The sequence below is a fragment of the Pseudophryne corroboree genome, chromosome 1 (assembly GCF_028390025.1).
Source record: "Pseudophryne corroboree isolate aPseCor3 chromosome 1, aPseCor3.hap2, whole genome shotgun sequence".
Taxonomy (NCBI): Eukaryota; Metazoa; Chordata; class Amphibia; order Anura; family Myobatrachidae; genus Pseudophryne; species Pseudophryne corroboree.
The window spans coordinates 419,778,721-419,804,834 of NC_086444.1; the positions used below are offsets into that span (position 1 = coordinate 419,778,721).

Genomic DNA, 26,114 nt, shown 5'->3' on the forward strand with positions numbered 1-26,114 from the left:
TGAGATATTTTAGCTCCACGGTCTTAAGTGGCTCAAACCAGTGGGATTTCAGGAAATCCAACACAACGTTAAGATCCCAAGGTGCCACCGGTGACCCAAAAGGAGGCTGAATATGCAGCACCCCCGGAACAACGTCTGAACTGCAGGCAGTGAAGCCAGTTCTTTTTGAGAGAAAATGGATAGGGCCGAAATCTTGATCCTAATTTTAGGCCCATAGTCACTCCTGACTGTAGGAAGTGCAGGAATCGACCCCGCTGGAATTCCTCTGTAGGGCCTTCCCGGCCTCACACCAAGCAACCTATTTTCGCTATATGCAGTGAAAAAGTCTTGCTATCACGTCTTTCCTAGCCTTTATCAGCGTAGGAATAACTGTATCCGGAATGCCCTTTTCCGCTATGATCCGGCGTTCAACCGCCATGCCGTCAAATGCAGCCGCGGTAAGTCTTGGAACAGACAGGGCCCCTGTTGCAACATGTCCTGTCTGAGAAGCAGAAGCCCTGAGTCCTCTGAGAGCATTTCTTGCAGCTCCGGGTACCGAGTCCTTCTTGGCCAATTCGGAGCAAAGAATATTGTACTCATTCCTCCTTTTATTACAATTCTCAGCCCTTGGGTATGAGAGGAAGAGGAGGGAATACATAGACCGACTGGAACACCCACGGTGTTACTAGTGCGACCACAGCTATCACCTGAGGGTCCCTTGACCCGGCGTAAAACCTTTTTTAGCTTTTTACTGAGGTGGGACGCCATCTAGTCCACCTGAGGCAGTTCCCATCAATTTGCAAACTGCGTGAAGACTTCCTGATGAAGTCCCCACTTTCCCGGGTGGAGGTCGTGCCTGCTGAGGAAGTCTGCTTCCCAGTTGTCCACTCCCGGAATGAACACTGCTGACAGTGCGCTTACTTGATTCTCCGCCCAGCGAAGAATTCTGGTGGCTTCTACCCTTGCCACCCTGCTCCTTGTGCCGCCTTGGCTGTTTACATGAACCCCTGCGGTCTGACTGGATCAGAACCGGTTGGTCGCGAAGCAGGATCTCCGCTTGACTTAGGGCGTTGTATATGGCCCTTAGTTCCAGGATATTGATGTGGAGGCAAGTCTGTTGACTTGACCACAGACCTTGGAAATTTTTTCCCTGTGTAACTGCCCCCCACCCTCGGAGGCTTGCATCCGTGGTCACCAGGATCCAGTCCTGAATGCCGAATCTGCGGCCCTCGAGAAGGTGAGCACTCTGCAGCCACCACAGGAGAGACACCCTGGCCCTGGGGGATAGGGTGATTAACCGATGCATCTGAAGAGGTGATCCGGACCACTTGTCCAGTAAGTCCCATTGGAAGGTCCTCGCATGGAACCTGCCTAAGGGGATGGCCTCATATGATGCCACCATCCTTCCCAGGACTCGAGTGCAGTGATGCACTGACACCTGTTTTGGTTTTAATAGATTCCTGACCAGTGTCATGAGCTCCTGAGCTCTCTCTATCGGGAGATAAACCCTTTTCTGGTCTGTGTCTAGGATCGTGCCTAGAAGAGGCAGATGAGCTGTAGGAACCAACTGTGACTTTGGAATATATAGAATCCAGCCGTGTTGCCGTTACACTTCCAGAGAAAGTGATACGCTGTTCAGCAACTGCTCTCTTGATCTCGCTTGTATGAGATCATCCAAGTACGTGATAATAGTGACACCTTGCTTCCGCAGGAGCACAATCATATCCGCCATTACCTTGGTTATGACAATCCCGTACCTCAATTCTGAGGTACGCCTAATGAGGTGGATAAATGGGGACATGAAGGTATGCATCCCTTATGACCTGATTCACGATAAAGTCTCCCTCTTTTTAGGCTTGCCCTGACTGCTCTTAGCGATTCCATCTTGAACTTGAACCTTCTCAGGTATATGTTCAGGGATTTTTAATTCAATATGGGTCTGACCGAACCGTCTGGTTTCGGGATTACAACATGGTCGAATAATAACACCCTCTTGTTGAAGGAGGGGACCCTTGACCACCACCTGTTAAAGATACAATTTGTGAATTGCAGTTAACACTGGCTCCCTCTCTTGGGGGGAAGCCCGCAGGGCCGTCGGTGAGGGGGCATCTTCTCACAGTCCAGCTTGTATCCCTGAGACACAATATCTATTGCCCAGGGACCTAACAGGGAGTGAACCCACTTGTGGCTGAACTTACGAAGGCGTGTCCCCACCGTGCCTAGCTCTGCCTGTGGAGCCCCAGCGGCATAGGTGGATTTTTGTAGGGGCCGGGGAGGACTTCTGTTCCTGGGAACTAGCTGTGTTGATCCCGGCTCTGACAAGAAAGGACGCACCTCAGACTTTCTTGTTACTTTATTAGAAAGGCTGCATTTAATAATGTCGTGCTTTCTTAGGCTGTGCAGGAATATAAGGCAAACTAGCAGAATTACAAGATATAGCTGTGGAGACCAGGCCCGAGAACCCTTCTCCACACAATCCTCAGCCTTCCATATGCCTCTTAAGTCGGCATCATCTGTCCAATGCATATTCTACAGGACACGTCAAGCAGAGATCGACATAGCTTTGACTCTAGGACCCAGTATACTCATGTCTCTTTGGGCATGCTTTATAACTATATATCTATCACTTAAGACAGCATCTTTAATATATTTACTAGGGTCTCAATCTCTGCTGATAAGGTACCTGTCCACGCTGCCACAGCGCTATAAACCCATGCCGACACAACCGCCGGTCTGGGTAGTATACTAGAATGTGCACGCTATCTGCAGGATCCCTGAGAATAGCAAGTGCTACCGTCTGTGCAAACAGGACACCCTAGGGGAAGATTCTCAACACATCCTGGCCCTAGTGGGGAAAGGATACAGCCTGAGAATTCTCTTGTGGGAAGCTGCCGTCTCTTGTCTGGAGATTCCCGCTCTTTTTCCTCACGAGAGGAGGGAAATTTACCTCAGCATTCTTCCCCTTAAACATGTGTACTCTCGCGTCAGGGACAGATGAGTCATCAGTGATATGCAAATCATCTTTTATTTCAATAATCATATATTGAATACCTTCTAGCCATCTTGGCTGTAACTTTGCATTATCGTAGTCGACAGTGGAGTTAAACTCCATGTCGATACCAGTGTTTGTTATTTTGGATAGTGAGCATTGTGAGACTCTGAAGGTCTCTGTGACATAGGGACAGACATGGGTAGATTTCCTGTCTGTTCCCTAACCATTTGTGCAATAAATTCACCTTAGCACTTACACATATCCAAACAGGTGTCGGCGTTGTCGACGGAGACACCCTCTCACACACACACCCGCTCCATCACCTCCTTAGAGGAGCCTTTTACCTCAGACATGTCGACACACGCGTACCATCACACCACACACACAGGGGATGCTCTATTTGAGGACAGTTCCCCCACAAGGCCCTTTGGAGAGACAGAGAGAGAGAGTATGCCAGCACACACCCCAGCGCTATATAACCCAGGGATTACACTACAACTCAGTGTTTACCCAGTAGCTGCTGTATATACAATTTTTGCGCCTAAATTTATGTGCCCCCCCTCTCTTTTCACCCTTTGTGTACCAGGATACTGCAGGGGAGAGCCTGGGGAGCTTCCTTCCAGCGCAGCTGTGAAGAGAAAATGGCGCTGGTGTGCTGAGGAAGAAGGCCCCGCCCCCTCAGCGGCAGGCTTCTGTCCTGTTTCTGACTAAAAATGGCGGGGGTTTTACACATATACAGTCACATACTGTATTATGTGTATTTTTATGCGAAAGGTATTTTTTATTGCTGCCCAGGGCGCCCCCCCCCAGCGCCCTGCACCCTACAGTGACCGGAGTGTGTGGTGTGCTGTGGGAGCAATGGCGCACAGCTGCGGTGCCGTGCGCTACCTTAATGAAGACAGGAGTCCACTGCCGCCGATTTCATTGCTTCTCTTCTGTCTTCTGGCTCTGCAAGGGGGACGGCGGCGCGGCTCCGGGAACGGACGATCGAGGTCAGGCCCTGTGTTCGAACCCTCTGGAGCTAATGGTGTCCAGTAGCCTAAGAAGCACAAGCTAGCTGCAAGCAGGTAGGTTTGCTTCTCTCCCCTCAGTCCCACGTAGTAGTGAGTCTGTTGCCAGCAGATCTCACTGAAAATAAAAAACCTAACAAATACTTTCTTTCTAGCAAGCTCAGGAGAGCCCACTAGGAGCACCCAGCTCTGGCCGGGCACAGATTCTAACTGAGGTCTGGAGGAGGGGCATAGAGGGAGGAGCCAGTGCACACCAGATAGTACCTAATCTTTCTTTTAGAGTGCCCAGTCTCCTGCGGAGCCCGTCTATTCCCCATGGTCCTTACGGAGTTCCCAGCATCCACTAGGACGTCAGAGAAAGTGGAATTTTGTTTTCACTGCTACAAGAGATTAGTGTTTTTATAAGGATGGGTGATGCTTGGGCCATCCCTCCATTTTTCTTTTTGTTCATGGAATCTCCATACTTTGTCATCCCTGAAAACTGTGGTCCTTTCTATGTTTCTGTCGTTTATATTTTAAGATTTTCACATCAAGAAAGATCTGGCAGTGCCGTTCTTATGTCCTCACCATCATTGCCTTAGGTTTGTGTGCACCATCCAAGGAAACCGCTTTTTACTCCATGTATGTAGGGCACACACTGCCAATATAGCTATCCCGGACTAAGGAGTTCTGCCATTCCCTTGCTGTATATAGCATGTGCTACTCACTGATTTCTTAACTTTTAATATATTAATAACAGGAGCAATTTACTACTGTCCCTCAGCAAGTACCAACTGTGATTTGTACCAACTCTTCTTTAGGTATTTTGAGACACTGATCTTTCTTATAGTCCCCTGTACTCTCCACATTTGGGAATGGTATTTATTTTTTTTGGCGAAATAGCTAAGGTATTAAATTCACAACTCTGAAATACAGAACTCACAGCCTTATATTAAAAAGCTAAAAGCCATGCTTAACATTGAACAAGGTTACTAAAAATGGGTATCCGAACTACACTAAAAGGTCTACAGTCAATAGGTCGACTACTAATGGTAGACATGCAGTAGGTCGACAGGGTCAAAACAAAAGGTTAACATGTAAAAGGCAGGTAGTTCAAAAGGTCGACATAACAATGGTAGACACATATGGTCGACACTATTTAAAAAAAATTCAACTTTTTCATACTTTACCATCCACGTGGACTACGATTGGGAACAGCAACCTTTGCCGAAGCATGGCAAGCGAAGCGGTACACACATTGTTTATAGCAGAAAGTGACAAGCCCCCCCCCCCAAAAATAAATAAATAAAATAAAAATAAAATAAAATTGTCTATCTTTTGTTCCAACCATTTCCATGTACCCTGACGGCGTTTTGACATTGTTGACCTTTTCTGCTGTCTACCTATTCCATGTCATCCTTTTGACCTTATCAACTTAATGCATGTCTACCATTAGTGGTAGACCTATTGACTATAGACCTTTTTTAGTGTAGATCTGATAATCCACACCCCTAAAAATGACACCTAGTTCTTCATTGAGTGGCCCAGTTTTTAATAATTGTGGGGTGGCAGTTATGTATGTTTAGCCCTATATAACTGTTCTGTGGGTACAAAGTAGAAATCTTCCACACCTTAAGGTGAGTCTAATAGAAGGCCGAAAGAACTATAGATGCTGCTTATGGTAGGAGAGGTACAACTTTATATGGACCATCATAAGCAAATCCTGCATCTAATGTTTAATTTGCTTTTGTATATATTTTGTGTTGCAATCATACCACATCTGGTTAGTAATTACATTTTGCCTATAGTTTGTGCTACCTGCCCTTTGTTGTATTTGGGGTAAACAATAGAAGGAATCTCATTGTTAGCCAGGTACTACATTGTGTTGGAGTGATAAGAAAATAAAGATTACAGCTGTCTCTACTGTTAAGGGTGAAATACATCTTTTATACTGTTCTCTGCGGGGAGCATAGGAACCTGGAGTCATCCAGAAGTACAATTTGTAGCATCCTGCACTATGCTAGGACATAAGTACATTATTCAGAAGCCCACAGTGTACGCTAGCATACAGAATATGGGGGAGATTCAATTACCAGCGGTAAAATACCTTGGGTGAAAACTTGAGGTAGCCTCTGACTTCTCCCAATAGGCTTGTTAACGCCCATGAACTTAATGTGTTAATGGGCGTTACCTCACAGAATCGATGAAAAATTCAGATTTGTGCGTTAACACTGTCACGGCACTTGTTAACCCCTGAATTATCAGGGCAGGTGAAAAAAAAATCTGATGACTCCTGGCTTCAGGGCTGATTGAATAGCCCCGGGGGATCAATTAGCTCTCCGTAATCTACTGTGGCTAATTGAATTCCCCCCTATATATGATGGGGATGCGTTTTTGTGGCTTAAAGAGACACTTTATCATTTCTGCCTCAAAAACAAGAAAAATACAGTGAGGCCCCGTAAGGTTTTGATTTATTATGGGACTGAGGATTACTATTCTCATTCACAAGGTCATTCGGGACGACAACCCTGCGCATGGATGTATTGTGCACAGTCTTTCCCTTACCCCTTGCTTTCTCCTTGCTTTGGCCCCAGTGTCCATGTTTAGCTCATAGGGATGGATGTAATACAAAATTACATTCTTTTGAAAAGATCCCGCATAAAGCTCGCCAGGCTGCATTAGTGTAGAGGTGGGCTCAGTAATAACATTACTGCAGATTCTGCTATACTACAGTGCTCGCTCTTTATAGTGCCCCTTTTATTACTCCACCCTCATTTACCACCAAGTGTAATAGAAAATGGCAAATTGATTGGCTCCAGTACACTTTCCACAGGTAACTGTCTGTGTTCATGAACCTCCCTTCCTCCGTTTTGTTTAATTTGGTTTTGGAAAATGGGTCTGATAGTCGTACTCAATTCTCAATGCACAATGTGCATTACTAGCTGCAGAATAGTTAACAGAAGAAAATTCATTCTCTTATTTAGCTCAACATAACTCTTTCTCTACCCTAAGCGCTCTTTATAACATATCGGCATGGGCTTTACTACATAATTCTGAAATGAATGAACTGAAGCACGTGCTGCCATTACCCATAGATGGAATATTAATAAATAAGGACTGTTTTGAAGTGTGCACTCATGCAAGTGAGATTGTATGTGTTATTTCAGTGCATGTGCACTGAGCCCTATACTCGCATGTGTACACTCTGCAGCTGCATGTTTAGAAGACTGTTATGTTATCTTGTGCAATCCACATCCCGCTTTGTATTAGGCAGTAATGTTTCTGTGGCACCCTCTTAGCTGTTTTCTCCTGTAATGGATAACGCTGCAGACATTCTTTTCTTTACCCCTAATAGCATATGTGTTGATAGCTACAAGAAAACAAAAATAATCCTATGATGCAGTGTTTGATATTTTTTTTTTCCGGGGTTGTACTCTTTCTTTCTTAATAAAATAAATTGTATGAGTAACTTTTTCTCTCTCTTGATGATAGGAATTGTGGAAATGTTTTCTGCTCAACCTGCTGTAATCAGAAGGTCCCTGTTCCAAGTCAACAGCTGTTCGAGCCCAGCCGAGTCTGCAAGTTATGTTACAGTAATCTCCACTCCAGCATGGAACTGGAAACCCCAATTACAGCTTCTTCTAACTAGGCAATCATCCTTCCAGGAAAACGAAGCAAGGCTGGACTTGTCCACAATCTGCTGGAAGAAGTTATTGAAGATGGGATACAAAGACAAATCTGTTTATTTTTTGACTGCCTTGTATATTTTCTCCATTCTGCATACTTTTTTCTTTTGTGTTGGAGCAGTGTTTTGGGGTTTGGTTGGGAGATGCATCCATATAACCTGGCCCTCCATTCTGGCTTGGAAAGCTGCGGGAGTTAAGTTTATCACTTCTCAAAAGATTGAAGTGGTGAAAAGTCACATCGTTCATGTAAGATATGACTTGTTTGCACTTTGGGGCATTCAGTTGTATATGGCAGAGGGAAATCCCGGTAAGCATGTTATCAAGGTGCCCAAACCCTGTCTTTAGTAATTGCATCCCTACTTATCCAGCAGATTACAAATATAAAGTAAGCTGAAGAGCCTGAGATTGCGTTTGTTACTGGGGCATTCTTCATCTGTCAGTGTAGCTAGCCTTCTGCAGTCCCAGGCTGTGCTGGTTCAAAGACTCTGAGAAACAGTACTAGGCTCACCTATAATGTACTGTAGACATTGTATAACACAAATGACCAAGCTTATTATCTAATTTTTGCAGCCTTTTTAAATTATTTTTTTTTAAATTGTATTCACTAATCGGCATATGTTGATCCAAACATGGGTTCTAAATGGGCCTGTGTGTTTACATGTGTTCATACAAGTAGTACTATCTGGCTGCATGGGATATTGGAGGCTGGGACAAGGCTGTCTTGCCTTGGAATCATTTTGTGGGTCTGCATATAAATTCTGCAGTCTGGCAGTTTTGTTTGTATACTTTCCTTCCTGGAATGAGCATTACCTAAGTGAGATAACTAAGAACTAATGATAAGCTATTGCCACATCCCTACCCCCGCATGCTCTCCGCTCTTGCCAAGGGCTGCCCTGTGGAGCTTCAGTGTTACACAACAAGTACGTCTAAGCACCTTTATAACACAGACTCTTCCACAGAGGGATGAAAATGTAACAGTTTCATCAATAAGTACTTGTTCTACAGTGACACAACCTTATAGGCCCTACACATTTGACGATTGGCCACCGAGGTGCCCTACGGGCGACCCGGCGGCGGGGGGGCAGTGACGGGGGGAGTGAAGTTTCTTCACTCCCCCCGTCACCCGGCTCCGTAGACTTGCAGGCAAATATTGACGATCTCGTCCATATTGGCCTGCATGCACAGCCTACATGGCACCAGCGATGAACGAGCGCGGGGCTGCGCATCGTTCATCGCTGGTGCCTCCACACTGCACGATGTGAACGTTATCTCGTTCATTAATGAACGAGATCGTTCATATCGTGCAGTGTAGTAGCCCAGTGTGTAGGGCCCATTATTATTTTTAGGGGGGAGGGGGGTGTTTTCAAAACAGTCCAACCCTTCTTCTAGTAACTGGAGCATACCATGTGTTACGGTGCAGAAAATCTATCTAGATATAGCTCTTAAACTTTCAGTGCTATAGAAATTATAACACATGGACATAATAGAAGTATTTGCAGCTCGAACATGAAGCTATTAGGGGATGCATTATGGAATTATTATTTTTTGCACTTTTCCATTGTTTTTGTACAAATATTTATTTCTCTCCCTCACTCGAGTGCACTTAATTAGCGAACCTGCGTAGTCATTTTCCCTAGGAGGCAGCCTAAGGGGATGCGAGGGCTAATGAATTATTGAGTGGGGCAGTAAGACAATGTTGTATTCTCTACTGCAGGGCAGCAGGGGCCCAAATCAGAAAGTCCTATTTTAAAACAGGGGTTACAACGCCCAGAACATTTGCCGTAATTGTTAGAAATAAGAAATTTCAGTCATACAGTACGTAGTTCATAATAAACTTTCAAAACTGAGGACTAGATATTTTAGGTTCTCTATAAGAACATCTTCAAGTTTAGTAGCTAAACATCAAAATTATATAGTGCATTATGAATTAAGAGTATGGGGTATATTTACTAAAGTGCGATATTTAGAAATGGAGATGTTCCCCTTAGCAACCAATCAGATTCTACTTATTTGTCTAGCACTTTCTAGAAAATAATAAGTAGAATGTGATTGGATGCTATGGGGACCATCTCCATTTCTAAATACCTACACTTTAGTAAATATATCCCTGTGTGTCTTAAGTTGGTAGCAGCTCTGATGGGAGAACACAGCCAAGAAAATACTAAAAACCAGAGGAAGTTCTTGTAATATTGGGAGGCAGCTCATCTGCAGAGATTTTAAATTATGAATACTTTTTTCTCTGAGAGAAAAGGAAGACCTACTCGGTCTAGCTATACAGTGCACCATTTATATTTTTTAAAGAATGTAACTGTAAAAGTCATAATTAAAAAAATGTTATACCTCCCAGATGGTGGTAGGTTTTTGGAAATATCTGATGAATGTTGAAGAGCACAGGTCCTTTTTTCTGTCAAGGTCAACAGCATTCATTACAGGGCTCAATTGGTGACTGTGAGGCTTCGTGAATCTGCTACTGTTCTCTCTCCTGTGAGGAACATCCCTGATTGCAGACTCTGGTCCATAAAGCACTTTTTACCCCTTTCACTGTTCTTTTCTTTGTTCTGTATGAGAACTGATTTGTTAGATTTTGTGTGTATATATATAAATATATATATAAACTCTATCCCTTCTAACGAAGCAGATAAAGAGCTTCTATATTTTTCTTTTTGTCAAAGCAAGAAGTAAATAATTTTAGCATTGTTAACTATATAAATAAACGTAAAATAAAGTTGAGTTCACAGTACTGTTTCTAGTGAAGTAATTAGATCTTTCTGATCACTCCACTATTTCCTGCTACTACCTTTGGTAGTTCATTGGCAGTGGGATATTCACATTACAGGCATATCACTGACCACTAGAGGGTGATATATATATTTGTATTTGTTTTCTTATATCAAATACCTTGAATGACAGAAATGGATTATACATAAAAACATGAATGGATGCACATACTGTTAACATATAGGGGGGAATTCAATTATTATCGCCGCCCGATCTCCCGCCTAAAGTGATGGGAGATCATGTGGTGATATTCAATAGTTCTATTAACGTGGGAATTGCGCTCATTAGTGTTGGGTTTAGCAATGTAAAGTGGATAAACACAACTAAATGAATGGGTGCGACGAAAAAAAGTCCAGTTCGGACGTCCAAGCGGGTCACTTATCACTCGTTTCAGCTCGACACCTCCGAGGGTAGCAAGCTGAAATGATGATAGCGCGCCCGTCTGCAGAAACAATTGAATAGCTGCCAGCGGGTGGGTGCGGGAAGGGGGGACAACTGAATTCCCCCTTAGTGTACCAGTCTTGTAAATATTTTTAGTTGCACTTTTTAATGCCCCTTCTACAACATTTTGTGACTGATACAGTATGTGAGGTTTTCCTATAAAATGCAGCTGCGCATATATTGGATAACTAGTATTGTGACACATCATTCACAGGGTCGCAAGTATGCAAAAAATAAGATTTTAAACCTACCGGTAAATCTATTTCTCCTAGTCCGTAGAGGATGCTGGGGACTCCGTAAGGACCATGGGGTATAGATGGGCTCCGCAGGAGATAGGGCACCTAAAAGAACTTTGACTATGGGTGTGCACTGGCTCCTCCTCCAGACCTCAGTTAGAGAACTGTGCCCAGAGGAGATGGACACTACAAGGCAGGATTTAGAAATCCAAGGGCAAGATTCATACCAGCCCACACCAATCATACCATGTAACCTGGATTATACATAACCAGTTAACCGTATGAACAAAAAACAGCAACGGTCCAAGACCGATTCCAACTGTAACATAACCCTTATGTAATCAACAACTATATACAAGTCTTGCAGAGTTTCCGCACTGGGACGGGCGCCCAGCATCCTCTACGGACTAGGCGAAATAGATTTACCGGTAGGTTTAAAATCTTATTTTCTCTTACGTCCTAGAGGATGCTGGGGACTCCGTAAGGACCATGGGGTTTATACCAAAGCATCCAATCGGGCGGGAGAGTGCGTATGACTCTGCAGCACCGACTGAGCAAACGCTAGGTCCTCATCAGCCAGGGTATCAAACTTGTAGAATTTAGCAAAAGTGTTTGACCCCGACCAAGTCGCCGCTCGTCAAAGTTGTAATGCCGAGACGCCTCGGGCAGCCGCCCAAGAAGAGCCCACCTTCCTAGTGGAATGGGCCTTAACCGAATTTGGCACCGGCAATCCAGCCGTAGTGTGAGCCTGCTGAATCGTATTACAGATCCAGCGAGCAATAGTCTGCTTCGAAGCAGGTGCGCCAATCTTATTGGCCGCATACAGGGCCTCTGTTTTCCTAATTCTAGCTGTCCTGGCTACATAAATCTTTAAGGCTCTGACTACGTCCAGGGATCTGGAATCCTCCAGGTCACTTGTAGCCACAGGCACCACAATAGGTTGATTCACATGGAATGAAGAAACCACCTTAGGCAAAAATTGCGGACGTGTCCTCAATTCAGCTCGATCCACATGACAAATCAAGTAGGGGCTTTTGTGTGACAAAGCCGCCAATTCTGATACTCGCCTTGCCAAGGCCAACAACATGACCACCTTCCAAGTAAGAAATTTCAACTCAACCTTGTTAAGCGGTTCAAACCAGTGTGATTTTAGGAACTGCAACACCACGTTGAGGTCCCATGGTGCCACTGGAGGCACAAAAGGGGGCTGGATGTGCAGCACTCCCTTTACAAATGTCTGGACTTCTGGAAGAGAAGCCAATTCCTTCTGAAAGAAAATCGAGAGGGACGAAATCTGAACCTTAACAGAGCCTAATTTCAGGCCCATATCCACTCCTGTCTGTAGGAAGTGGAGAAAACGACCCAGATGAAAATCTTCCGTAGGTGCATTCTTGGTCTCACACCAAGACACATACTTTCGCCAGATACGGTGATAATGCTTAACCGTCGCCTCCTTCCTAGCCTTTATTAAAGTAGGGATGACCTCTTCCGGAATCCCCTATTTTGCTAGGATTCGGCGTTCAACCGCCATGCCGTCAAACGTAACCGCGGTAAGTCTTGAAATACACAGGGCCCCTGTTGCAACAGGTCTTCCCTCAGCGGAAGAGGCCAGGGATCTCCCGTGAGCATCTCTTGTAGATCTGAGTACCAGGCCCTTCGAGGCCAGTCTGGGACAACGAGTATCGTCTGTACTCTTCTTCGTCTTATGATCCTCAACACTTTTGTGATGAGAGGAAGAGGAGGAAACACGTAGACCAACTTGAATACCCACGGTGTTATCAGAGCATCTACTGCTACTGCCTGAGGGTCCAGAGACCTGACACAATACCTCCGAAGTTTTTTGTTGAGGCGTGACGCCATCATGTCTATTTGAGGAGTTCCCCAAAGACGTATTATGTCTGCAAAGACTTCTTGATGAAGTCCCCACTCTCCTGGATGGAGATCGTGTCTGCTGAGGAAGTCTGCTTCCCAGTTGTCCACTCCCGGAATGAAGACAGCCGACAGAGCGCTCACGTGATTTTCCGCCCAGTGAAGAATCCTGGTGGCTTCCGCCATTGCGACTCTGCTTCTTGTCCCGCCTTGGCGGTTCACATGAGCCACTGCTGTGACATTGTCTGACTGAATCAGAACCGGTAGGTTTCGAAGAAGACTCTCCGCTTGTCGAAGGCGGTTGTATATGGCCCTGAGTTCCAACACATTGATGTGTAGACATGACTCCTGGTCTGACCAAAGTCCCTGAAAATTTCTTTCTTGTGTGACTGCTCCCCATCCTCGGAGGCTCGCGTCCGTGGTAACCAGGATCCAATCCTGAATTCCGAATCTGCGACCCTCCAGTAGGTGAGCACTTTGCAACCACCACAGGAGAGACACCCTGGCCCCTGGGGACAGTTATTTTTCGATGTAAGTGTAGATGGGACCCGGACCACTTGTTCAGAAGGTCCCATTGAAAAGTCCTTGCATGGAACCTTCCGAATGGAATGGCCTCGTAGGCCGCCACCATCTTTCCCAGAACTCGAGTGCACTGGTGAACAGACACCCTTTTCGGTTTCAGCAGGTCTCTGACTATGTTCTGGATGTCCTGGGCTTTCTCCATTGGAAGGAAGACCTTCATTTTGTTCCGTATCCAGTATCATACCTAGGAACGGTAATCGAGTTGTCGGAATCAACTGTGACTTCGGTAGATTTAGAATCCAACCGTGTTGCTGGAGCACTCTCAGAGAGAGCGCCACACTGCTCAGCAATTTCTCCCTTGATCTCGCTTTTAGCAGGAGATTGTCCAAGTATAGGATAATTGTGACTCCATGCTTGCGCAGGACCACCATCATTTCCGCCATTATCTTGGTGAAAATCCTCGGGGCCGTGGAAAGTCCAAACGGCAACGTCTGAAATTGGTAATGACAATCCTGTACAGCGAATCTCAGGAATTCTTGATGGGGGGGATATATGGGGACATGAAGGTACGCATCCTTTATGTCCAGAGACACCATAAACTCCCCCTCCTCCATATTGGCTATTATCGCTCTGAGCGATTCCATTTTGAATTTGAATCTTTTTATGTACAGGTTTAGGGATTTCAGATTCAAGATAGGTCTGACCGAACCGTCCGGTTTCGGGACCACAAAGAGGGTTAAGTAGTAACCTCTTCCCTGCTGGTTCATGGGAACCCTGATTATCACTTGCTGTATACACAGCGTTTGAATTGCAGCTAACACTACATCCCGTTCTGATGTGGAAACTGGTAGGGCTGACTTGAAAAATCGGCGCGGGGGCACCTCTTCGAATTCCAGTTTGTAACCCTGGGAAACTATTTCTAACACCCAGGGATTCAGGTCTGAGCTGACCCAGACCTGGCTGAAAAGTCAAAGACGTGCGCCCACCGGTGCGGACTCACTCAGGGGAGTCCCGGCGTCATGCTGTGGGTTTTGGAGTAGCCGGGGAGGACTTTTGTTCCTGGGCGCCTGCCGAAGCAGGTGCTCTTTTGCCTCTGCCTTTACCTCTGGCACGGAAGGAGGATCCCCGACCTCTTCTGGACTTGTGCGACCGAAAGGACTGCATCTGATAGGGTGGCATTTTCTTTTGCTGTTGGGGAATATATGGTAAAAAATTTGATTTACCTGCTGTAGCTGTGGAAACCATGTCCGTCAGCCCATCCCCAAACAATACATCACCCTTAGAGGGTAGTACTTCCATATGCTTTTTGGAATCTGCATCACCCGTCCATTGGCGAGTCCATAAGGATCGTCTCGCTGAGATCGACATGGCATTGGCGCTAGAAGCCAGCAATCCAATGTCTCTTTGAGCATCCCTCATAAATAAGACTGCGTCTTTTATATAGATAGTATCCTTATCCATATTATCAAAATTATCTGTCAGCTCATCTGCCCAAGCTGCGTTACACACCCATGCCGACACCCGTATGAGAATAAATACACTTTAAGGTAGTTTCTTGCCTGCGATCTGCAGGGTGCTTAAGGGCAGCTGTGTCCGGAGACGGTAGCGCCACCTTCTTGGACAAGCGCGTCAGGGCCTTGTCCACAGTGGGAGGTGATTCCCAAATCTCCCTGTCCTGTTTAGGAAAGGGGTATGCCATATAAATTCTTTTGGGGATCTGCGGCCTCTTCTCCGGAGTCTCCCAAGCTTTTATAAAGAATTCATTTAATTCATGAGATGTGGGAAAATTAATAATCGGTTTCTTTTCCTTAAACATGTGTACCCTTGTGTCGGGGACCGAGGGTTCATCCTCAATATGCAAGACATCCCTAATTGCCACAATCATACACTGAATGGTTTTAGTCACCCTAGGGTGCAATTTTACTTCGTCATAGTCGACACTGGAATCCGAGTCCGTGTCGGTAGTAGTGTCTTGTGTTAAGGGACGTTTTTGAGACCCCGACGGGCCCTGTGAATCGGTCCAATCCGAGGATTGACCCCCTGATGTTCCCTTTAATTCAGCCTTATCAAGCCTCTCATGTAAAGATGTCACACTTGCATTTAACCTATGCCACATGCTCATCCAATCCTGAGTCGGCACCAGCGACGGGGACACACCACTCATTTGCTCCACCTCCTCCTTGGAGAAGCCTTCCGCTTCAGACATGTCGACACACACCGACACCCCACACATACAGGGAGTTACCTATAGGGGGACAAAACCCCAACCAGGCCCTTAGGGGAGACAGAGAGAGAGAATGCCAGCACACACCCAGCGCCCAAACACTGGAATATATGACCAGATAGCGCTTTTATATATTTATAATGTTAATCTCCACTCACGGCGTCGCCAATGTGCCCCCCTCCTCTTTTTTCCAGCCTGTGAAGCTCAGCAGGGGAGAGAACAGGGAGCCAGCGTTTTCTCATTATGCCTCTGTGGAGAAAATGGCACTGGTTAGTGCCGAAGATCAAGCCCCGCCCACCCGATGGCGGGCTTCGGTCCCCTCATGATATTGTAAGAAAATGGCGGGGGTCCGTGGATTTACTGTCCCACAGCCTAATCCAACATATTTATGCCCAAATTGAGGTTTATTGCTGCCCAGGGCGCCCCCCCCCCCCCTCCCTTCCTGCGCCCTGCACCCTACAGTGCCTCTTGTGTGTGTGTGACTGGGAGCAATGGTGCGCAGCTTACCTCATGAAGATCTGATGTCTTCTGCCGCCTGAAGTCTTTTCCTCAATACTCACCCGGCTTCTATCTTTGGCATCTGTGAGGAGGATGGCGGCGCGGCTCCGGGACGAACCCCAGGTGAGGCCTGTGTTCCAGTAGCTTAGAAGCAGTGCCCAACTTGACAAGCCAGCTCTGCTTCTCTCTCCTCAGTCCCACGATGCAGGGAGCCTGTTGCCAACAGGACTCCCTGAAAATAAAAAACCTAACAAAATTCTTTAAAACAGCAAACTCTTGAGAGCTCACTGCTTTGTACCCTTTCGCCTCTGGGCACAGAATCTAACTGAGGTCTGGAGGAGGGGCATAGAGGGAGGAGCCAGTGCACACCCATACTAAAAGTTCTTAATAGTGCCCTATCTCCTGCGGAGCCCGTCTATACCCCATGGTCCTTACGGAGTCCCCAGCATCCTCTAGGACGTAAGAGAAATGCATATAACCTTTGAATGTGTATCCAACCATCGGCGGCCACATGCATTGTACATCCTCGTGGTTATAAGCGTGGTGCAGACATGCAGGTGTGTGCTTTGCTTTCTGTGGAAATAGTGGTTTACAGACAAGTCCCTTTCTGGGGATATAGTGCTTTTCATGTAATTAGTAGGGAAGGTGGATAAGTGGTGTGGCCAAACTGGTACAGAGTAGTATAAAAATAGGATTTTAATTACCTACCAGTAAATCCGTTTCTCGTAGTCCGTAGAGAATGCTGGGGTCCACATTAGTACCATGGGGTATAGACGGGTCCACCAGGAGCCATGGGCACTTTAAGAGTTTGATAGTGTGGGCTGGCTCCTCCCTCTATGCCCCTCCTACCAGATTCGGTATAGAAACTGTGCCCGAAGAGACGGATAACTTCGATAGAAGGATTTTACACAAATAGTGGCGAGATTCACACCAGCTCAGACATACTAGGCAAAGAAAGCTAACCAGCTTGAATACTCAGCAACAGCTGAACAACCGTACTTAAAAAAGTAACAACACAGTACCTAACCAGGAACAAAGCAGTACTGAACCTAGTAACCACTGCAGGATAATGAAGCGCTGGGTGGGCGCCCAGCATCCTCTATGGCAGGCATTCCCAACTGCGGTCCTCAAGGTACACCAACAGTGCAGGTTTTAATGATATCCAGGCTTCAGCACAGATGGTTAAATCAAAATAACTAAGGTACTGATTAAGTCACCTGTGTTCAAGCCTGGATATCACTAAAACCAGGACTGTTAGTGTGCCTTGAAGACCGAGGTCGGGAAACACTGCTCTATGGACTACAAGAAAAGGATTTACCGGTAGGTAATTAAAATCCTATTTTCTCTTGCGTCCTAGAGGATGCTGGGGTCCACATTAGTACCATAGGGATGTACCAAAGCTCCCAGAACGGGAGGGAGAGCGCGGAGGCTCCAGCAGAACTGATTGACCAAACTTTAGGTCCTCAGAGGCCAAAGTATCGAACTTGTAGAACTTAGCAAACGTGTTCGACCCTGACCAAGTAGCCGCTCTGCAAAATTGTAAAGCCGAGACACCCCGGGCAGCCGCCCAGGAAGAACCCACCTTACGAGTAGAGTGGGCCTTAACAGATTTTGGACACAGCAATCCTGCCGTAGAATACACATGCTGGATAGTGAACCTAATCCAGCGAGAAATCGTCTGCTTTCCTGGGATCATAAAGGACAAACAGAGTCCGACTTTCTGTGACGAGCAGTCCTCTTTACATAGATCTTCAGAGCCCTTACAACATCCAAGGACTTAGATGGAATTGAGGAGTCAGTAGCAATTGGCACCACAGTAGGTTGGTTGATATGAAAAGCCGACCCAACCTTCGGAAGAAATTGCTGACGCGTCCTGAGCTCAGCTCTATCTTCATGGAAAATTAAGTAGGGGCTCTTGCAGGACAAAGCCCCCAATTCAGACACACGCCTAGCAGATGCTAATGCCAACACTGTGACCGCCTTCCAAGTGAGAAACTTGACCTCAACCTCCTGTAAAGGCTCATGCCAATCCGATTGCAGGAACTGCAACACCACATTAAGATCCCAGGGCGCCGTAGGAGGCACAAAGGGAGGCTGGATGTGCAGAACCCCTTTCAAGAAAGTCTGAACCTCAGGGAGGGAAGCCAGTTGTTTCTGGAAGAAAATGTATAAGGCCGAAATTTGGACCTCTAAGGATCCCAAACGCAGGCCCATATCCACACCTGCCTGCAGGAAGAGGAGAAACCGTCCAAGTTGAAACTCCACCGTAGGAAACTTCTTGGATTCACACCAAGACACATACTTTTTCAAAATCCGATGGTAATGTTTAGACATTACTCCTTTCCTAGCCTGTATCAAGATAGGAGTAACCTAGTTCGGAATGCCTTTCCGAGCTAAGATCTAGCGTTCAACCTCAGTGCCGTCAAATGTAGCCGTGGTAAGTCTCGATACGCAAACGGCCCTTGTTGCAGAAGGTCCTCTCGAAGAGGAAGAGGCCTCTGATCTTCCAGCAGTAATTCCAGAAGATCCGCGTAGCAAGCCCTTCTTGGCTAGTCCAGAGTAATGAGGATAGCCTGAACTCTTGTTCTCTTTATGAGCTTTAGAATCCTTGGAATGAGTGGAAGTGGAGGGAACATGTACACAGACTTAAACACCCACTGAGTGACCAGGGCGTCCACCGCCACTGCTTGTGGGTCTCTCGACCTGGAACAGTACCTCCGAAGCTTCTTGTTGAGATGTGAGGCCATCATGTCTATTTGAGGTATGCCCCAAAGACTTGTCACCTCTGTGAACACCTCTGGATGGAGGCCTCACTCCCCTGGATGGAGGTCGTGCCTGCTGAGGAAGTCCGCTTCCCAGTTGTCCACTCCTGGAATGAAGATTGCTGACCGCGCCACCGTGTGCTTTTCTGCCCAGAGGATTCTTGTCACCTCTGACATTGCAGCTCTGCTCTTTGTTCCGCACTGTCTGTTTATGTAGGCCACCGTCGTCACATTGTCCGACTGCACCTGAATGGCCTGATCTTGCAGAAGGTGCGGCGCTTGTAGTAGACCGTTGTACACGGCTCTTCGCTCCAGGATGTTTATTAGAAGAATGGATTCCAGACTTGACCACCTTCCTTGGAAGGTTGCCCCCTGGGTGACTGCGCCCCAACTTCTGAGACTTGCATCCGTGGTTAGAAGGATCCATTTCTGAACCCCAAACCTGCGGCCCTCTAGAAGGTGAGGCAGTTGTAGCCACCATAGGAGTGAGATCCTGGCTTTCGGCGACAGACGTATCCTCTGGTTCATGTGTAGGTGATATCCCAACCACTTGTCTAGGAGATCCAGTTGGAAGGACCGTGCATGAAATCTTCGTACTGTAGAGCCTCGTAGGAGGCAACCATCTTCCCCAGAAGGCGATTGCACTGATGGACCGATACCTGGGCAGGCTTCAAGACATCCTGGACCATTGATTGTATCTCCAACGCTTTCTCCACCGGTAGAAACACCCTCTGCACTTGCGTGTCGAGGATCATACCTAGGAAAGACAATCTCCTTGTAGGCTCCAAATGTGACTTTGGAAGATTCAGGATCCATCCATGATCCCTGAGCAGTCGAGTCGTGAGAGCAATGCTCTGCACCAACTTCTCCCTGGAGTACGCTTTTATCGGCAGATCGTCCAGATATGGAATTAAATTCACTCCTTGCCTGCGGAGAATCATCTCTGCCGTTACCTTGGTGAACACCCTTGGTGCCGTGGAGAGGCCGAATGGCAGTGCCAAGGAACTGATAGTGACAGTCCAACAGAGCAAATCTGAGATAAGCCTGGTGTGGCGGCCAACTCGTGGAGGTACGCATCCATGATATCCAGGAATACCAGAAATTCTCCCTCCTCCAGACCTGAGATCACCACTCTCAGACTCCATTTTGAACTTGAATTCTCTCAGATAAGGATTTAACGACTTCATGTTCAAAATTGGTCTGACCGAACCATTTGGTTTCGGTACCACAAATAGGTTTGAATAGTAACCCCTGTTTTCCAAATGAGGTGGAACTGGAACAATGACATCTGACCTTTCCAATTTTTGAATGGCTTCCTGTAGGAGAGCCCTTTCTGTCAGCAAAGCTGGTAAGCCTGATTTGAAGAATCTGTGAGGTGGGAGCTCTTGAAACTCCAGTCTGTACCCTTGGGACACAATATCCTGTACCCAGGGATCCAGGCTGGAAGACACCCAGACGTAACTGAAACGTCCGAGTCTCGCTCCCACCTGCTCGTTCTCCAGGCTGTGAGGTCCACCGTCATGCTGAGGATTTTGAGGAAACCGAGGCAGGCTTCTGTTCCTAGGAACCTGCGGGTGCAGGTCTTTTGGATTTAGCCCGACCATCTCTGAAGAAAGTGGTAGGAGGCTTAGACTTTTTAGCTTTTGCGGTCCGAAAGGACTGCATTGTGGGTTGTGGACGTAGAAAAGGGTTTCTTCGTTGTCTGAGTGGCTGAGGGAAGAAAGGCAGCGGTTGCCGTGGAGATCCACGCATCCAATGCTTCCCCAAATAGAGCCTGACCTGTGATGGGTAGGTTCTCCACACTTCTACTGGATTCCGCGTCTGCCGACCATTGGCGCAGCCAGAGTCCCCTGCGTGCTAAGACAGGCATGGAAGATGTCCTTGCATTCAGATGACCCAGGTCCTTCATGGCCTCCACCATGAAACCCGCAGAATCCTGTATGTTACGTAAAAACAATTCAATGTTGCTTCTATCCATAGAATCTAATTCCTCTAGTAATGTGCCTGACCACTTTACTATGGCTTTAGATATCCATGCACAGGCAGTAGTGGGCCTCAATGCCATGCCTAAAGCAGTGTATATGGATATGTATATGGATTTGAGCGTAGTTTCAATCTTGCGGTCTGCTGGCTCTTTCAAAGCGGTAGACCCAGGGACAGGTAAAAACCACCTTTTTTGACATTCTAGATACAGAAGCGTCAACTATAGGTGGGTTTTCCCACTTTTTCCTATCACCCTCAGGAAAAGGAAAAGCAACGCGAACCCTTTTTTTGGGATCTGGAATTTTATCTCTGGGTTTTCCCAGGACTTCTCAAATAATGCGTTTAATTTTTTAGACGCAGGGAAGGTCAGGGAGGCTTTCTTATCGTCTGTAAAGTAAGCCTCCTCAACCTGCTCAGGTGGTTTGTCAGTAATGTGTAACACTTCCCTAATGGCCTCAATCATGAGCTGCACCCCTCTTGCGAGGGAAGCCTCCCCCCTCCACACCCCCCCCCCCCCCCCCGCGCATATCACCGTCTCAGAGGCGGTATCCGTGTCGACTTGCATAATCTGGGCAAGGGCACATTTCTTTTGGAATACACCAGGGGATTTTGAGGAAGTGGGAACAGAACCAGACAAAACCTGTACAGATTTTTTCAAAACCTGTGTTTTAGTCTCATTATGGGTTATCCTAGTAGAGATCTGGGATATCATTCCCTTAATGGAAGCCACCCACTGTGGCTCAGATTCAGAAGGCTGAGACAGTAACTTACATTCCTGAGTACATGGCATGGATTCCTCTGATGAAGATACATACTCTGCAGCACAAGATAGAGTCCCTGGACATGGTAATGTGATAAATTTGCATACACACACACACAGGGAAATGTCAGACACAGTTTACCCCAAGTACCTTCAGAGAAACACAGAGTTAATGGAGCCAGCATCCACACAGCACCCTCCATTAGGAAGTTATATAATAAGTACCTGGCACTGCCGGTGCAACCTTAATAGGCTACACAGTTGTGAATAAAACACTCTCCCCCCTCTAAAAACCCCCTGGTACCGCACTGGATAGCTGGAGTTATGAGGAGGATCAGCACTCCTTCCAGCGTCTCTGTGATGATGATCTACAGGGAGAAAATGGCGCTGGTGACGTTTTCTGGGTCCGCTCTATTGATTTATGGAATCATATTTATGAATATTAATATTTAATATATCATATATGGTATTTAATATATGGATATATTTCAATTAATATGCATTTATCATATATATCTGCAAATATATTATGTCAGGCTTACAAACTAATTGGCTGATACATATATGCAGTCCTTATACATATGACTTATGAAGTTATTAAGTTAAGATTCCTTAAAGAGAGTTCAAGCTTGAATATTACCGCTCTTTTTATATGATTCTTTATTTACAGGCAGATCAAATCGTACAGAATAAGATATACACAGTAGTGATATATATACTAATTATAATTATATATGCTTCCTTCGTTACATAACATAAAACAACATGACATAAGTTTCACAAACAGTTTCAATTGCTAACATAAAATGTATACTTGCAAGTTAAAGATTGCCATCCCAAGAATCATTCCTTCTGCATGTTCTCCATGACTTCTCCTCCTGACTGACTTCCTTCCTTCTCCTTCTTCTTCTCCCTCTCCCTCTTCCTTCTAACTCCTAACTACAAGTCTGGTCCTTTTATCTCATATTTTACCAATTCAAACTATCATATTCTCATAGTTTCCAATGGAATAGGTAATTATAGGTTTGTCAGATTCCAAGGTGTAATAAAACAAACATTGAACTGGGCTGTCGTGTCCTGTTCACGGAGGCATGGTGTCATAAAAGTGTGGTGTCCACACTGCCTTAAGCAAGTATAGTATTGTAAAATCTGGAATGTCTTTTCATCCAAAGTTCTGTTGTATTGACAAGTTTTCCTGGGGTCGGTTACACAATGTTTTATCAATGGATGTGATCTCTTTTCATAGTAGTTAATTTATACTCCCTAGCTTTTAACCTTCACTGGACAATAGACAAACCAGTAGATTCTGATCTACTGTAAGCACACCTGTGAATTCCAATGACCAACAGAGCTCTGTCACATACCTATTATCATTTATGGCCTAATACCTTTTCTCTACAATGACTCTTGATCTTACTGTAACCTCTCTGGCCTTATTTATGACTAGAGCAGAATAAACCTGTTCCCTACACTATTTTTTACCATCTTGCTGTAAAACACAAATATACAGTATATCTATATAAACACATACACAAACCTAATCTCTTAAATCAGCTAAACATTACCTCATACATTCAAACTTATTTCATATCTATTCCTTACTATATATATCCAGTATACTGTCCACTATGGTAACATCGCCTATTTATAATGAATTATATTTTGATTCAGACAATATCCATTGCCCTAATATTATACTAAGTGCAGACAATTACCTATAAGGCAACAGTCGCCCCCTTGTGGCCATGAGAAATTCTTTTGATTGGCCACACATTAAACTAGCGTAATTGCTTCCAAATACATTTCAAAATATTCCTTCAAACATAACTTTCGTTGTAACCATAATATATACCATAAGTGTAATAATAATAACCATTATGATTTTAAAAATCTCTAAAAATTCTTAGCTTACCTAACCTTATTCTACTTTTTAACTAAAGCAGACAAAACTGAGGTTTTTATTCAGTATTCATGAGGAAAACTAATTTCTACAGACATTTGGAATACCATAGCCCAATTGTAGACCTTTTTTCTGTATCTGGATCAGTACGTTTGGACATTTTTGCTGTTCTTGTATGTAGCAATTTACTGGGATAAGACTGTCCTCTGCGTGGTTTGCTTGCAATTGGAGATGCCTTGCGTTTGCATTATGGCCTTGCGTTTGCAACATTTGCACCATTACTAGAAGTAGAATTCTTCGTAGCAGCTGCTCCTTTGCTTGCCATTTCGCTGTTTGAGGCAGAGGGCTGTGTACGTCGAGTGCTGTGTCTTGAACATTCAGTACTTGTGACGACCCTCAGTAATAGTAATAGTCTTTATACAGTCTTTAGCAGTTCTGTTTCCTTTGCGTTTATCCAATGCCGCAGTTGTGACCAGTGTCCATATTGCTTTTGCACAAACAGGTTGTGATTTTGAATAGAACAGGCATATATGAAACAGTCTTTTTTTTTTTTTTTTTCTTTCTTTCTTTCTTTCCTTGCTTGTTAATAGTAGGTCTTAATTGTCTTCGGGCAATAGTACCACAAATGGCTGTGAGTAGTACACCTACTCTGTTCTGTATTTCCTCACTGAATAAATTACCATGCAGTCTTAAATCTCCTTATTCTACCTTGTACCTATTTATACATCTCAATCTTACATAAACTTATACCAGTTTAACCCATATAAAGGCGTTTTCTATCCTACCTATATTTTGACTAATAATTATTTAAAATGCTTTTGATGTGTATATAGTAACATCCTATCAATACAATAAATGAATATAATTTTGCTTCAAACAGATATTAAATATCATTTAGGAATGGCTTTAAATATATCTAATTCCATCCAATATTATTTTATATGCAGCCATGTGCATATACAGTGACCCTGTTATGCTACAAATAATTATCTTAGACTTGTGACAGTCTTTATTAAGAGAATTATTCATCCCACTTAATAATCTCGGCCCAATTTGTTATAACGTGGTATACCATCCTGTATTAGATATTTAATTACTTTTGAAGCTTTTACGAAGGAAGCATAGGTAGTATCTATTGTGTAATATATAAAAAAAACATAAAATATTTACAAGGTATATATGCAATGATATAAAATATATCTCAGACAAATGTTTACATATATGTGATTAAGGTATATGAAGGGATGAGACAGTTCTGTATAATCACAGTGATGAGATGTGCTGTACACTGTTGTGGGAGTGTACATGTAGTTTGAAAGACAAGTAATGATTACTTGTGATGAAAGGGTTAATGAAAACATTCCCCTTTCTTGTGAAACTAGAAAACTCCTTGAGGATTTGTCCATATATCAGTCTTTAGGGATGCTATGTAGATTTTGCTGGATAGCAGCGATGAAAGGGTTAATGAAGACCTTTTCCCTTGTAAATTGGAGTCTTTTTGGAGTCTTGCACCATTCTGTATACAGGTTGCCAGGATTACTATGAATCAAACAAAAATACATACAATGACTATCACAGATATTTATACAGTGATTTAACATAGCTTGCTATGCATTCTGTCCTATCTGCTGCATGTTATCAGGTACAGAATTTACAAATGTGTCTTTTAACGATTGAATAACAAACAAACAATTGTTTCTGGCCTGTGCCAATCTTTCCTGTCACATTGTGTGTCAATGACAGCACAATTGTCGCTGCAGATATGATGCAGGTTTAATTTGGAAACTGTGGCTGTTTGAACATCAAAGCAAACAATGGCTTCATTGGATCTAACAAGTAAAGGAATGATACTACCGTATTCACTTGTGACCATACTCCCTTGTGATGCAGCCTGGTCCCAGACTGTCTTTAACCATAGCGTTTGCTGCTTGGTGTGGCTCCTTAGTTTGGAAGAATCTTGGAGCTTCTGAAAAAACCTACTTTTGTGGGGAGAGAAACTTGTTAAACTTTGCCAAATATGTATTGCAGGTCCCAGGGCTTTCTGTCTTTCCACACCTGTAATAAAATGGTTATGGCACCAGGGCATAAAAACATTTTCATCCTGGTGATCCTTTTTGTCATTGTTAATTGGTGTGTGGTTTGCAGAATGACACTCTGCATGTGGTCTCTCTGAGAGCATGCAAACATTTGCACCATCACTAGAAGTCTCTGAGTGCTCTGTGGGGGTTACATAAGTTTGGGAACTTTGTTTGTAAACATGCATTCCTGAATTAATTTCATGGATTTTCCCTTTAAACATGTTTCCAGGTGAATACATTTCAAGGTTTGCAACTCTGGTTGCCATGGGAGTTTTCACCATGGGGAACTTCCCCACCCCTGTGTGCACTGTACTGCTGCTATCAGTGTTTAAATCTGCTGACAATTCACCTTTGCCTAAGGGCATAACAAATTCTTCATTTACATTGGGAACTCTGAGAGTGTATTCAGCAGAATAC

General features: G+C 44.8%; 1 protein-coding gene across 10 annotated transcripts in view; it reads left to right on the plus strand.

Moving 5' to 3' along the window:
- The window catches only part of MTMR3 (myotubularin related protein 3), a 191,957-nt gene extending 181,574 nt beyond the window's left edge, over positions 1–10,383 (plus strand). For 4 of the 10 annotated variants that reach the window (XM_063913368.1, XM_063913369.1, XM_063913370.1 and 1 more), the window contains one exon: positions 7,453–7,696. In XM_063913368.1, coding sequence (XP_063769438.1) covers positions 7,453–7,609 — 157 coding nt within the window. In that variant the 3' untranslated portion in view covers positions 7,610–7,696. Of the gene's footprint in view, positions 1–4,501; positions 4,563–7,452 lie in introns of those variants that run through there. The other 6 variants (XM_063913365.1, XM_063913366.1, XM_063913367.1 and 3 more) reach the window with 5 other exon arrangements.
- The last annotated feature ends 15,731 nt before the right edge of the window (positions 10,384–26,114 follow it).